The sequence below is a fragment of the Olea europaea genome, chromosome 11 (genome assembly GCF_002742605.1).
Source record: "Olea europaea var. sylvestris chromosome 11, O_europaea_v1, whole genome shotgun sequence".
NCBI classification, from domain to species: domain Eukaryota; kingdom Viridiplantae; phylum Streptophyta; class Magnoliopsida; order Lamiales; family Oleaceae; genus Olea; species Olea europaea.
In genome coordinates this window covers 5,274,130-5,287,124 of record NC_036247.1, presented here as the reverse complement: position 1 = coordinate 5,287,124, position 12,995 = coordinate 5,274,130, and the positions used below count along the sequence as shown (strand labels likewise).

General features: G+C 34.0%; 2 protein-coding genes and 1 non-coding gene across 3 annotated transcripts; all 3 read right to left on the bottom strand.

Annotated features, from left to right (window-relative positions):
- Positions 1–443: 443 nt before the first annotated feature.
- Positions 444–3,904, bottom strand: LOC111403101 (protein ABHD11). The gene is made up of 5 exons (XM_023031480.1): positions 3,586–3,904; positions 3,220–3,458; positions 2,839–2,951; positions 1,054–1,194; positions 444–943 (listed from the first exon to the last, which is right to left on the bottom strand). The coding sequence occupies exons 1-5, from the start codon at positions 3,821–3,823 to the stop codon at positions 688–690; spliced, it is 987 nt and encodes a 328-aa protein (XP_022887248.1). The 5' UTR covers positions 3,824–3,904; the 3' UTR covers positions 444–687.
- A 99-nt stretch (positions 3,905–4,003) lies between these two features.
- TRNAL-UAG lies at positions 4,004–4,083 on the bottom strand. Its single transcript has one exon. It is a non-coding gene; the product is annotated as a tRNA-Leu (tRNA).
- A 987-nt stretch (positions 4,084–5,070) lies between these two features.
- LOC111403100 lies at positions 5,071–6,093 on the bottom strand. Its single transcript, XM_023031479.1, has 3 exons — positions 5,700–6,093; positions 5,551–5,604; positions 5,071–5,399 (listed from the first exon to the last, which is right to left on the bottom strand). Exons 1-3 carry the CDS (start codon positions 5,979–5,981, stop codon positions 5,166–5,168), a joined length of 570 nt encoding a protein of 189 aa, XP_022887247.1. The 5' UTR covers positions 5,982–6,093; the 3' UTR covers positions 5,071–5,165.
- Positions 6,094–12,995: the final 6,902 nt, after the last annotated feature.

The window sequence follows — 12,995 nt, the reverse complement described above, 5'->3', positions numbered from 1 at the left end:
CCAATCCTCAAGGTGTGAGTGTTCGGTTATCCCGCATGTCAACAATTATATTTGTGTAGCATGATTCTAGAATTAATAATTACGGTTTCAAAAAGATCGAGATTTCAAGTATGTATAATTCGAGGATTTTGGGAATTGGATTAAGGTTGAAAACAAGAATGAATGTCTATAAATTTAAAGTTATTTTAATAATTTATAAATTATAATTCAGTGTAATTTAGAATTTGTATTATATACTGGTTAATTTAATCGATATTGAAATTATAATTAAAAAAAAAATTATAAACGGGAGAATAAACGGTGATTGGGAATCTTTGCCGACGGGACAAAGAAATCCCTAGCAAGGCGGGGATGGAAAATGGAGTACTCGACTCATTGTCACTCTTAATGATAAACAAAGTTTTGAGGGATTCAAGTATTTGACAGCATCGAGAAACTCTCCCTCATTTTCAACCAATGGTATTTATAAAGAACAAGATGACTACTAGAGAGGATTAGAGGAAGCAGCTAGCAGACAGTTAAAAAATAATCAAATTAAGCATGGCTCAAGTTTAAACCCCTGGTAAAAACATCACTATTCACCAAACCCAGCTAATAGCTTAATATAATGTACTGGAATGAATGGTATTTGCACTAAACCAATGTTTGCTTTGAGCTGTAGAAATCTAGAAGCCATGACCATAATGACTAAGACAAAGAGGCAATTTTGGGTGCCACAATCTCAAGAAGTCCCTTAGGATTATCCACATGAACCCAGTGGCCTGCATTGGGCAGAACATGAACCGAAACTTTCCCTTCAGTTTCATCCACTCTTTTAGTAGTAGCAAGGCTTTCAAGTTGCTTAATGACATCTAAGTCCCATCTGTCGCTGTTCTCAGCACGTACGATGGCTATCTCCATGCCTTTGGGTGGATGTTCCAGCAGAGGCCAGTAATCCGTTACCCTATGATTGTCATTAACAATAAGTGCAGTCAGATCGGGAAAATGCAAACTATCTAATATCATTTATATTCTGAGCAATAGAGCCACATCAAACGAATTAAATTATATTACCTGTAAGAATCGAACATCTGAACAGCGCCCTCAAGATTAAAAGCCCAAGTCTGCTCTTCTCCTGATTGTTTAAGGTTGCTTCCAATCCACTCTGATAATGACTTGGAAAACCCAAGCTTCAGCATGTGATCCACCAGCCATCTGAAGCGAGCAAGGAGACTTGTTACATTACCAAATGAGTAAACTCAAAACATTCTACACTAAAAGATAAAGTTTCTTAGATGAAAAGGAATGGGAAAGAATGGAAAATGTTGGGGAAGAATAAATAAACACGTAATATAAAATAGGAGAAAATGTAATTAATAATCATACGGGGGTCAAAAGAGAACACGATATAGGACCAAAAAGTTAAAAAAGGAAGATATGTGCCAAAAGTGAAATTAAGAAGATATGGTTGTAATAGTGAAAATAAATAAATAAAGCTAATAAAAGCACACTATTGGTCATGAATTGATACCTTTACCACAAAATGCTAGAAAATGAGGTTTTTAGTCCTAAAATCTAGAGGAACATAGTAACCAATCAATAACGGATTACTAAAGAACACAATTCAAAATCATCAAAAATGACAAAAGGATAAAGGTAACCAATGGTTCAATTGCAAAAAATTCTTGCGCATTTTAACTATATGCTCTACATCCGAAACAATAATGCAATTTCTTGATTGTAATGCATGGAACATGGTGTTACTTATACATGTGTATACTGTGATGTCATAACTCATTTATGCTATCCAAATGTGGCTCATTCACTTCATTGGGTTCATAACAAAGAGAAACCAAAAGTTTACAAAAAGGTTTTGAATTTTCATTTGATACTCGTACTCCCGAGTCCCTCAATACTACAAAAAGGAAATTTCCTACAATACATTATTCACTTTAGCTTATTACAAAGACCTACATCACACACATGTAAACTTGGACAATAATATAAACACTTGAAATACCAAAAGGTTTTGACTTGCACGAGTTTTATCAGATGGGGAAGACTCACCACAGATAATCCTAAAGAAAAGAAAATCAGAGCTATCTATTACCTTCTGTCTATAAAAAACCATTACCAGAGCTATGATTTATTCTATGTGTAAAATTCAAGGTGCGAAAAAATGGCATCAGCATAGTAATGCACATTATAAATTGACAATTAAAGAATCTAGACGGAAGTTCCCTTGACAAATTCATCACTTCCTTCAGTTCTTTTAAGTGCCAACTGAGATATAACATTCAGGCTACTTGGATTGCTTGCATTTATTAAACAGCAACAGCATGTCATCCTGGTAACTGACAACAGAACTACAGTAATATATAATGTATACTTGCTTGAAGTAAAAACATGTTTATTCATATGTTATATTGTTATAGAGGACAAGAACAAGGATTAGAAGCCCACATAATAGCAGGCCCAGAAATAATAACGAAGTAAACAATTCACAAAATGGTAAAATGAGACCTCACGGACGAGTGATTCAACCATTACCACTTAAACTAGATATTATTAACTAGTTAAGGATATAGAATAAAGAGATCAAAGAGCAGTGATCACACCAAAAATTAAAAGAAATTAATCGATTTGGGGATAAAGGTTAACATTTTATATCAACGGAGTAACCTATTAGACATTAATCAGCAATGAAATAAAGTAATAAACAATGGCCATGATAGGCTTGACTAAAAGCGAGCAACAAAATGTTCAAGCATCCCACCATTCCCCTTGCTTTTGCCACTACTAGAACAAAACCAACTGTATTAATGCAGGAGAGTAACAATATGGTTTGGTAGACTTTACTTCCGAGAGGGAATTGTTGAAGGTAGACTCTGCAAGGTCTCCAGAACTTTCTCCACTTCACCGTCACCATTCTTGCGGTTCACTGTTCCAGGGACAGAGTCCAATACCCATAGCTGCTATTTGACAGTTTACTCATCTGTTAGAAAAATTATACCTTCTCAATCCAGCTCATCAATGTTGAAATATACTAAAAAAACTCGAATAAAAATCGGAAACCAAAAAAATGTCAAACAAAAACCAGGTGACCAATGCTTTGAATTCTCTTGCAAGACCATAGACGTGCCAGATATTGTAGTAAATTTTTCAAGAAAATGTAAACTCACAAACATAAATTGGAAGGTATAGATCCAAGAATCTATTGATTTGATCAAACTAGACTACCTGTTTGGGCAAGTGAACAGAATCCCCATAATCCCCATTAGCACAACTTTGAGCAAACTGCAAAGCAACCTTGCCCCCCATGGAATGCCCAATAACAACGTCAGGCCAATCCCACCCTTCAGTTTTAACCAAATTTGCCAGATCCTTGGCCGCATTTTCCAGGTCGTGTGGGGGCAATAATTCTTCAATTTCAGCCGACTTTCCGTGATTCCTTAAATCCACCATCACCATCCTCCACTCTACACATAATCCAACATGAAAAATACAAAATTCATTAAAAAATTCTACCTTTCGCGGTGTATGCAACTGAATCATAGATATCATATGCATACCGAATTTATATTTATAAGAAGTAAGGGGACATACGGGCGGGCAAGAGTGCGGAAGCGAGGGAACGGGAAAAGAAACGCCAGTTTCGACCGGAGCCGAGGAGGCCGTGGAGTATAAATGCTGTGAAATTATGACATTTTTCTGGAGGGGATTTCAACTCTTCGTAGGCTAAGGTTCGAAGGGATCGTCCGGACCGGTGGGGGACCGAGATCGGAGATGAGAGAAGCCGGTTCAATACGTGGGTTAGACAGGGTTTGCTGAGATGATTCCTCATTTCTCTGCAGCAGCAAAGTGTAACCAGTCTACAATTTTACGTTGAATTGGTCCACTGGAACTTGGAAGAGAAAATGTCTAATTGAAGATAGATAAGGAATAAGTTGCAATATTAAAAACGATGTCGTTTATAATGGCAAAAATGTTTCGCAATTAAAAATAATTAATGAAAAAGATGAGTTGACAGCTGTGGGATTTGAACCCACGCCCTTCCGGACCAGAGCCTAAATCTGGCGCCTTAGACCACTCGGCCAAACTGTCAAATTGTGAACTTAATTTGCATTTTATAATATTTAAATGTTACATTCTTGGATTACCTGCAATTTCATTTGTCATTGTTTTACTTTAAATTCAACCAATTTCTGTTCATGGTGCAATCGAATCGAAGACAACGTTTATTTGGTAATAACTCGTCCGATTTATTTTGATTCAGCCATAATATGTATTCCTATACCACTTTAGGCTAGTAATTCTATGGTCTTGAATATGTGAAATATAACATGACTATTTAGTTAATATAACATGATCTTTGAGGATTTTAAAAAGTGATTAGAATGGTTGATAATTCTTAAAAATAGGCCTATGAATCTAAGGATGATAAGTTTTGTGATTTTTTGGGACTCTAGTGAAATTATGAAATGATACGAACAAGATACAGGTGTAATAGTAGATAGAAGTTGGATAAAATATTATGTTTTGTATTAGGTGTGAATAATTCTTTTGTAATCAGAACATTAAGAAAGAGCTGCACATTGAGGATGCGATAGGCCAACAAACGGATGTGCTATCTGCTAAGTTGGGATATTTTACAAGACTAATGTTTCAAGGCACAGAAATATTACAAAGTAAAGAAATATCGAGGAATAAAATATTACAATAAACATTATTAAGGGATTGATCGTGACATAGTAAATGTGACATGGATAATTATTAGATGAAAAGTTCAATAGAATGACAGCAGAGGAAACAACTGTTCATGTCTATCATAAGTATGGATCTGAAAAGTTCAAGTTATTTTTGCTAATTATTAGAGTTAACGCTCATGAATACATCTTATTTTTTAGTTAGAAAAGTGAATATTATTATTGGGATTTCTTAAGTTATGATCCAATAAATTATTGATACTTCGGGTTCGGGCCATTTCTTGAGACTATCGAGGGAAATAAGAGGGGTGTTGTACGTCTAAGGCCACATGGGCCCTGGACGGACAGGGAGGTCTTGGACAAGTAGTCTTTTCCGAAAAATAAATTACCTGAGATGAAATAGATATGCATTTCATTACATTATACAATAGTAAAGATGACTACATTCGACCAAGTATCGAAGCAAAAAGAAAATATATTTTAAAGTCTTGCTATTTCGACAGACTTCTTTAGGGCATCTAGAAGGCTCCTCATTATTCTTGGCTCTCCAGGAGGAGACTGATTTTTCTGGGGTCCATTCCTTATGGCCCGAAATACTGGACCAGAACTCTCAGTAGCTGGAAAAACTAAGCAGTCTATGTACACAAGAACCTCAGTCTCTCCGTCTCCAATTGTAATAAACCCAAGTCTAGCTCCACCCGGAATTTTGTCGACCTGTTGTGAAAATTGCAAAACAGTTACTTAACAAGCAATTTGGGAAGCAAGACTCACTCACTCTACTTCATGATCACAAAGTGGCTGGGAAAAAGACCTTATTGTGGTGAAGAAACAAGTATTATGAAGATAGATTATAAACGATACTGACCTTCAGAGGCACTGGCATAGGCAAATTGGCACCTTGGCAAAGACTGTTCGCCCACTGTCAAATTATATTAATGAACAATCAAGAATTACAACATTTAGGCCTGTGTTATAACTGAACTCTAATTTAATTTTATTCAAAACTCAAAGTACCTGAAAGAGTAAGGATTCAAATCTTGAAAGGTCAGTGTTGGAGGGCAGTTTCAAGGTTCCCAAGGACACTCCGTCTTCATCATCAATAGGCAAAATGCCATCTGGTGATGCCTTGGGGACTGCTGTAAGATTAAGTTTGCTAGAAAAGTCACCACCAAAACTTAGGAACTGAACAGTCTTATTGGAGGAAATAAATATTACAGGTGACCGGGGAAAAAAGCCAAGGGGTGAAAATTTCACAGCCTTTAAGTTGAAAAATTGTCTGGCAGCCATGGAAGCCATGGCTTTTAAGTTAAGGGAGCAACTGTCGGGCGGAGAGTGATGTGAATGTAGATGCGGTAGAGAGAAAGACACGAGAAAAATAGAAGATATGAATAGGATAGATTTTTCATATTTCTTGAAGCTCACAACCTCTATTTCATTTTTCCCCCCACATTGAAGATAAGCCCTTTTTTTGTAAATTGCAAATTTAGACCCCCAATATTTGGTGAAAGTAACCATCCAGTCCCAAATTTATACGTTCATAGATCAAGTCATTTTAAATCAAGGTGTTCGAACTATTCTGATATTCAAATGCACTTTCATTATCACGTAATAAAAGTTGCGCCACTTAGTTTGCGACAAATTTTCTCTTTATGTGAAGTAAAACCCACAAAAAGGATTTTGAAAAAAAAAAAAAAATGTTATAGCAAAAGAATAAAGAGGTGAGTGCTAAAGTTGTTAGGATATCCAGCCTGGTGCTATCTAACTCACCATCCTTTGGTTGGATCATATAATTTAAAGTAACAAAATTGCTCTCAATTTATCTTAAAGATTCAGCCGAACACAAGTCCAAAAGTTTGATCATATGAAGTAAATATCGCCACGTAACCCCAAATTCTAGAGTTTTCTTTGTTTCTTATTCCTTGCAATTTTCCTCATTTCTTTTTGGGTACATTTACATTAAGTTTCTGTCTATTTCTTATTTACTTTCTCCTTCTCGTCTCTTATCTATAACGTTAATCCATGTGTGTATGCATTTACATAATTTTGCAACCGAAAGCTCGAAAGTTTCATCAGCTAGAGTTGCAAATTCTATGGAGGTTCACTTGATCTGCCTTCTATTTTGCTTGCACTATTTCTCTTAATTCTTGAAAGTATTTGTTTAATTTTTTAGCAGATGATGATCGATCCAGTGATGATCAATGGAAAAAATCTTAGGACACATCGAAACACAACTTGCTAAGGTTGTAGATGTGAATCTATTTTCCTACTGATGATCGATCATATTTCCGTTTTATGTTTTATTTTCAGCTTTTCCTTTTATTTCCAGCTTCTTTGTCCTTTTTCATTTTTCTTCCATCTTTGATGAACTTTTGCTTGAAATTTGAGGAAGTTACGAACTGATAGACCCTATCAATCAGTGTCAAGAAAAAACAAGAAATAACCAAGATCGTAGTTTTCTTTTTCGTTCATTGGCACGAATCGAATATATATAGTGCATGCTCCACCAGTAACCCGATTTATAATTCTTTGAAACCATGTTCTTTGCGCACTAAACCGAACTGTTGGACAAGGATAAATACATAGGTCTACAAGACCCAATGTTAGCAAAAAGGGCATGATCAAATGAAGCCATACATTAGCACTCCTCCAAGTATAAAAATCTACACACACAGACTTTGCTTAGGCTTTATGATGGTGGAAATTCTCCTTTTAGTTTTCCCTTTGAACCATTCCAATGTTTGAAGATGGATACCAAACTTATATGAATATCATTGCCGAATCCTTCACCATTCATCATCAAGGATAGCATGATGGTAACATAGAATAGTACAGACGAAAATAAAGAACGATGTAAATTCAATTAACATAGCTGAATCAGCATGGGAGAAAGTTCATGTTCATGCAACTTGAATGCTATGAATAAATTGTCGAAATATAATGGTGAAAAGTAACACATGCCAGAAGAATATATAGCATTGAAATGCAATCTTGGAGAATTCATTAAAATTCTTGAAACGTGTTAAAGAGAAGCTTACCCCTCTCGAATTCGACTCATTAACATGATGTTTCTATCAGCTTGTGTGCGCAACTATGCAATTGCAGATAAATCAATAAAGTTAAAATTATCTAAACACTTGTAAACAAAGAAAAATTCGAACATTCTCGAATTTATTAGCAAGAAACAATGTGAGATGTAAACACTTTGGGTGAAAAACATATATTTAATTTTTATAAGGTATAGTAACTTCATCCAGACCTTTTGTGCATAGAAGCTGGGGAATTAATCGAATTACACCCGTATCTAATAGATTTTCAGATGATAAAGGAAAAATATGAAGAAAGGGTCAAAAAGAAAGAAAAAAGAAAAAATACCTCAGCTCCATTTCAATGCAGAAAGTCACAAGGGAAATAACAATGACTAGAACGATTATCGATAAATTTACCAATGATCACCTAACTTTATATTAAGTGTTATCATGGTCGCCTAATTAATTTTGTTTCACCATGATCACCTAATTTTATATTTAGAGTCCCATGACCACACAATTTCTTTTCACCATTTTTCACTAATTTTAAAAGGGGTAAAATGGTAACTTTGCATTATATATATAATTTTTTTTAATTATATGAAAAAAAATTAAAATAAGTTTTTATATTATTTTTCTAAGAAACATTTTTTTTAAATAAGTTTTTATTTTATTTTTTTAAGGAACGTTTTTTTTTAAAATATCTTTTTATTTTATTTTATTTTATTTTTCTAATTGACTTTTTTAAAAATAATTTTTATTATATTTTTTAAGTAACTTTTTTTAATAAGTTTTAATTTAATTAAGTTATTTTAAAATAATTTTTTATTTTCTAAAATTTTATTTTATTATTATATGCTACATTACAATTGTAATAATAGGGTTATAACCAAACTGGATAGGATCTCAGTAATTTTTCAATTCAATAAAGTTGTACAAAGTTGGGTTACAAAATATATTGGCAAAATTCATGTCATTGATTTCAAATGATTTAAAATTTTGTTTTTGAAATGATTGGTGTGAATGTGATTTTATCACCCAATTTTGTCAACCTCATTTGTAAGTGTAGCATAACTCATTTCAATTACCAAATAAGACCAATTACACACTGAAATTGGGAACGCAATGGTTTGCTGAATTACAGAGAACAACAACAAATAGATCTCAAATCGAGAGGAATTATGAGTTGAGCCTGAAAATGATTACAATGGCATACGCAATTAAATGCTAAGAATGACAGCTTCCAAGTTTCAACCAATTAACAGCTGGAAAATATCATTTGTACAGAACTATTCATTTCACAGAAGTTTGCCAAAAGGTCACATGCCTATTCATTTCACAGAAGTTTGCCAAAAGGTCACATGCACGAACCCTGTTGTTGTTAAAAAATTGGCAGAATATCACCCTGACCCACCAGTGTGAGTGATTTGTGCCTTTTATATGAGTTTTGGTTCTGTACAAGCAACATGTCCCTTAACAGCTTTGCTTGATAATAGTTAATAAATTTCACTATAGAAAAAATTGAAAAAAAGAACAGAAAAGAAAAGAAAAGAAAAAATGGCTAGTTCACCTTACTCGTAAATCCCATTACAATGAAAACCAGAGAAATAATCCAAAAAGCTATCAGTCATGTGCTCCTCTTCACAACTTATTAAGAATTAGAGAATCGACAACCGAAAATTCTCTTAACAATCAAAGCACCTTTATCAATCAGGAAAGTCAGAGCTTATATGTTACAGAATACACCATTTCCTTAGTACATATTGAGTTAACTACAAATTCAGATTCCAGTAGCAGCTAGAGAAAAAGTAAACGCCAAGTTCAAAAAACGTCCTTATACAATCACGTAAATGAAGGCATCGATCAATTAAATGTAACTGATATACAAATGAAGATTATACAAAGAAAATACATAAACGACACTGTTTCTTCTTTGCGTTTAGAAATCATGTCAGAATATGTACTTCTATGTCCTATCTAATTCTTGAAGAAAGGTTTATTTTTTCACAATATAAATTCAAGGATGTATTAACACTGCTAGGGTGAAGGGTGGGGAAATCAGTGGCGAATCCAGGAGTTTGAGTCAGCCTGGGCGATCGTTGACCATCTACCGTTGACTGCAATAAAATATTAAAAGTGCTTTTGGTATCCATTTTTTTAGCAAAAAATGCATTTTAGAATGGTGATTTGATGGAGAACGTCTGAACGTGTGACTAAAAATAAAAAAAAATGAATTTATGTGTGATATTATTTTATTGAAGAATGTATGGATGAAAATAAGAAAAAAAAAATGTAGTTTTAAAAAAAGGGGAATCGAACAAGGCCTAAAATATAAATATAACAATTATTTTGTTCAAAATAAATATATATAATTCTGTTATAAGAATAAATAGAACTCATCAAATAACAATGTTGCCAAATTTTGTATAATTCAAAGGAAGAGTGTGAATTTGAATATTTAAAATGGTTTGCATTAAAATAATCAAAATCTAACAAATATCATTTTTTTAAAATTTAGTAACACAATTCAAGAGGTAACATAATGGTTAAGTTTACCACAACCCTTGCTTGAGATCATGGGTTCAAATCCTCATTGTCCCTCCCTTATTGAATTTTGGTAAAAATTATAGAATAAAAATAATACACAACAAATTCATTGACAAAGATTAGAACCTAAGACTTGAAGTATATTAATGCTGGCTCTCACCAAGTAAGTTATAGGGATGTTTGAAATATATATATATATATATCCCGACGACTCTGGATCCGCCACTGGGTGAAATGATCTTCATATCTGTTGCATTTTATTGTTCAAAATCAATAAATCGGGTATGGAATGAAAGAGTGAAACTAAGGCCAAATAACACTATTATGCGACCGCATAGGCCATTCCAACCTGCGGTGCAGTAGCATTGCATGGTCATATGCAAGGGTCGTGCCGCAGGAGCAACTATGCGGTCGCACAACATCCCACAGATAGTGACCGCATTGAGTCTTGAAAAGAATCGCGATCTCATAGAGAAGTAAGCTGAAAGAATTTGCAAACTTTAACTGCTATGAATGTTAGTTGTTTCAACAAGCATATAACACGGCAACATATGGCTAGAGAATTTTCTTGAGTCCCAGCCAAATTTGGAAACACACAAGTTATCAAGGATTCTTTTCTTCAACAAAACTGAAGGACGAGTTTTTTTTTTCAAGTGAGAGTGATTGATGTAGGATAATACAAGAATTTCATAACACTTCAGCATTAAAATGCCCTAACTAAGATGTTTAAGTGCTCATTTTTTACAATATGAGGATGAATATCTCTAAACTAACAAAGATACTAAAGAATTTTACTAATATGAAATTCGAGGTGATGTTTCAAAAAATTGGAGTTCTTTTGAAAAGTTCATGGAAAGATTATATGCATGGCCGTTAAACATGCTAAGCAAAAACTATGTGGAAGTAAGAACATAAGTGTGTTTGTATGTGGTGTCACTCTTATGACAATTACGGGTTCAAAACTTTTAGCTACTTGGGATTTTGATAATATTTTGTGAAACTTACACTAAATTAAGGTTCAAATTGAAAGATACTTTATTCTGTGCGTAAACACCATTTATACTAAATTTTGTCTCTTTTATATTAGAACAAGTGGGGAATTGTCGGAGTTGAGGTTATTCAAATATAAAGAGTAGAGACGTGTATAGGTCAATGCCACATTGTCCAATGAACATAAATGAATACATGATCGTTGATCGTCTTATTTCTACTAGAGATGAAGAGCATTAATTTTCTTATTTTAGCTTCATGAGCTGTACAATATTAGGAGAGGAGAATTGTTGGATGAGTGAAGTGTTGGAAAACTGAGTAATATTTCACATTTGGCAAGATTTTTGGTGAGACCCGTTGGTCCAATTTGGAAGATCAAAGCTGATCCTTGTTCGACTTCGTGAGAGTATCGAAACCATATATTTATTTGTCAAAATTGATGAATGGATGAATGAGAAATTGGAGCTCAAAAATCACCGTTTGAATATGGTTATGTGGGAAAAATTGAAGTTAGTCCCAGATAGGAAAAATATGAAGGCGAGAACCACTCTAAATATGGTTATACATTGGACTGGTGTAATTATGTGTTGCATAGAGGCTTTCTTCACGTGCACGCACAGGGGGATGCAAATTTTGGACTGAAATTGCCTTCGGACCTTGAACTTGTGTGCGGGCGCGACCTGCGTACATGAATGTCGGACCGAATGAAGCAAAAATTAGCCTCTCCGAATAGCCCACATTTTGCAATTTTTTTGGCTTTCTCCACTGACTTTTGAGTTTCTGAAACTTCCAAAACTCCCAGAAATTGAAGTGACTCCAATGTTAATTGCCATAGAGTTAATGGCAGATTTATGCTATATTAAATCTCAAGTTTTTCAGCAATAAAACATATGAAAAATCTCACCAAGAAAACACACGAAATTTTCCCTACATGAAAATTCTCAGATTCTATCGTCATCTTCTTAGTCGTTGTGGTGGTGATACTGTTCATTCACCGGAGTAGTTTCTGTAGTTCTCAGATTCTGCTGATTTTACCGTTGTATCCTAAAAACAGACGCTCAGACTAGACCTCAAGCACTTACGATGAGGAAGCGAATCTGTTTTAAGGAAACTGTGTTCGCACAGGCCTCGGGTTGAAATTTTATCTGCTATTTATTTAGTTTGCATTTTATTCTTGTAGATTTATTTATTTAGCAATTTACACATCTCATATATTGTTTGTTAAATTTATGTTAGAAATAAATTTCTAAAAGAAAAAAAAAAAAGAAAATACACGTTTTTTTTTTCAATTCGTTATATGTGTGAAAAATAGATTTCACATATACGATATTTCTATTTGTAAGTGAAAATTTTGTGTTATTTTAGTTAGTATGTGAATAAAAACACTTTATGCAAATTTTGTGCAAATACGATGAGCTTCGCCTGCAAATACAGTCAGCTGCCATATACGGTGAGCTTTCTGCAAATACGGTAAGCAGCATATACGGTAAGCTGCCTGACATATACAGTAAGTTGCCAAATACGGTGAGCTGCCGGCATATACGGTAAGCTACTATATACGGTGAATTGAATTGTCAAATACGATAAGCACTTGCCAAATACGGTAAGCGTAAATTCGGTGTCTAAATCACATATACGGTATATGAGAATCTGATTTCACTCCATACACTACCAATTAAATTTACCAACAAACTTAAAATAGATTCCTAAAGGAAAAATTGGTTTCTTATATTGTTAATTTTAGAAA

What these genes read in the sequence shown, in the direction of transcription:
- LOC111403101 (XM_023031480.1), bottom strand. Translation starts at nt 3,823, where the DNA reads ATGAGGAATCATCTCAGCAAACCCTGTCTAACCCACGTATTGAACCGG. An exon ending in TTCCGCACTCTTGCCCGCCC is followed by an intron (nt 3,459 to 3,585) that starts GTATGTCCCCTT and finishes GATTATGTGTAG; the next exon opens with AGTGGAGGATGGTGATGGTG. An exon ending in CAGATGTTCGATTCTTACAG is followed by an intron (nt 944 to 1,053) that starts GTAATATAATTT and finishes TGACAATCATAG; the next exon opens with GGTAACGGATTACTGGCCTC.
- LOC111403100 (XM_023031479.1), bottom strand. Translation starts at nt 5,981, where the DNA reads ATGGCTTCCATGGCTGCCAGACAATTTTTCAACTTAAAGGCTGTGAAA. An exon ending in TTGAATCCTTACTCTTTCAG is followed by an intron (nt 5,605 to 5,699) that starts GTACTTTGAGTT and finishes ATAATTTGACAG; the next exon opens with TGGGCGAACAGTCTTTGCCA. An exon ending in CTATGCCAGTGCCTCTGAAG is followed by an intron (nt 5,400 to 5,550) that starts GTCAGTATCGTT and finishes TTTTCACAACAG; the next exon opens with GTCGACAAAATTCCGGGTGG.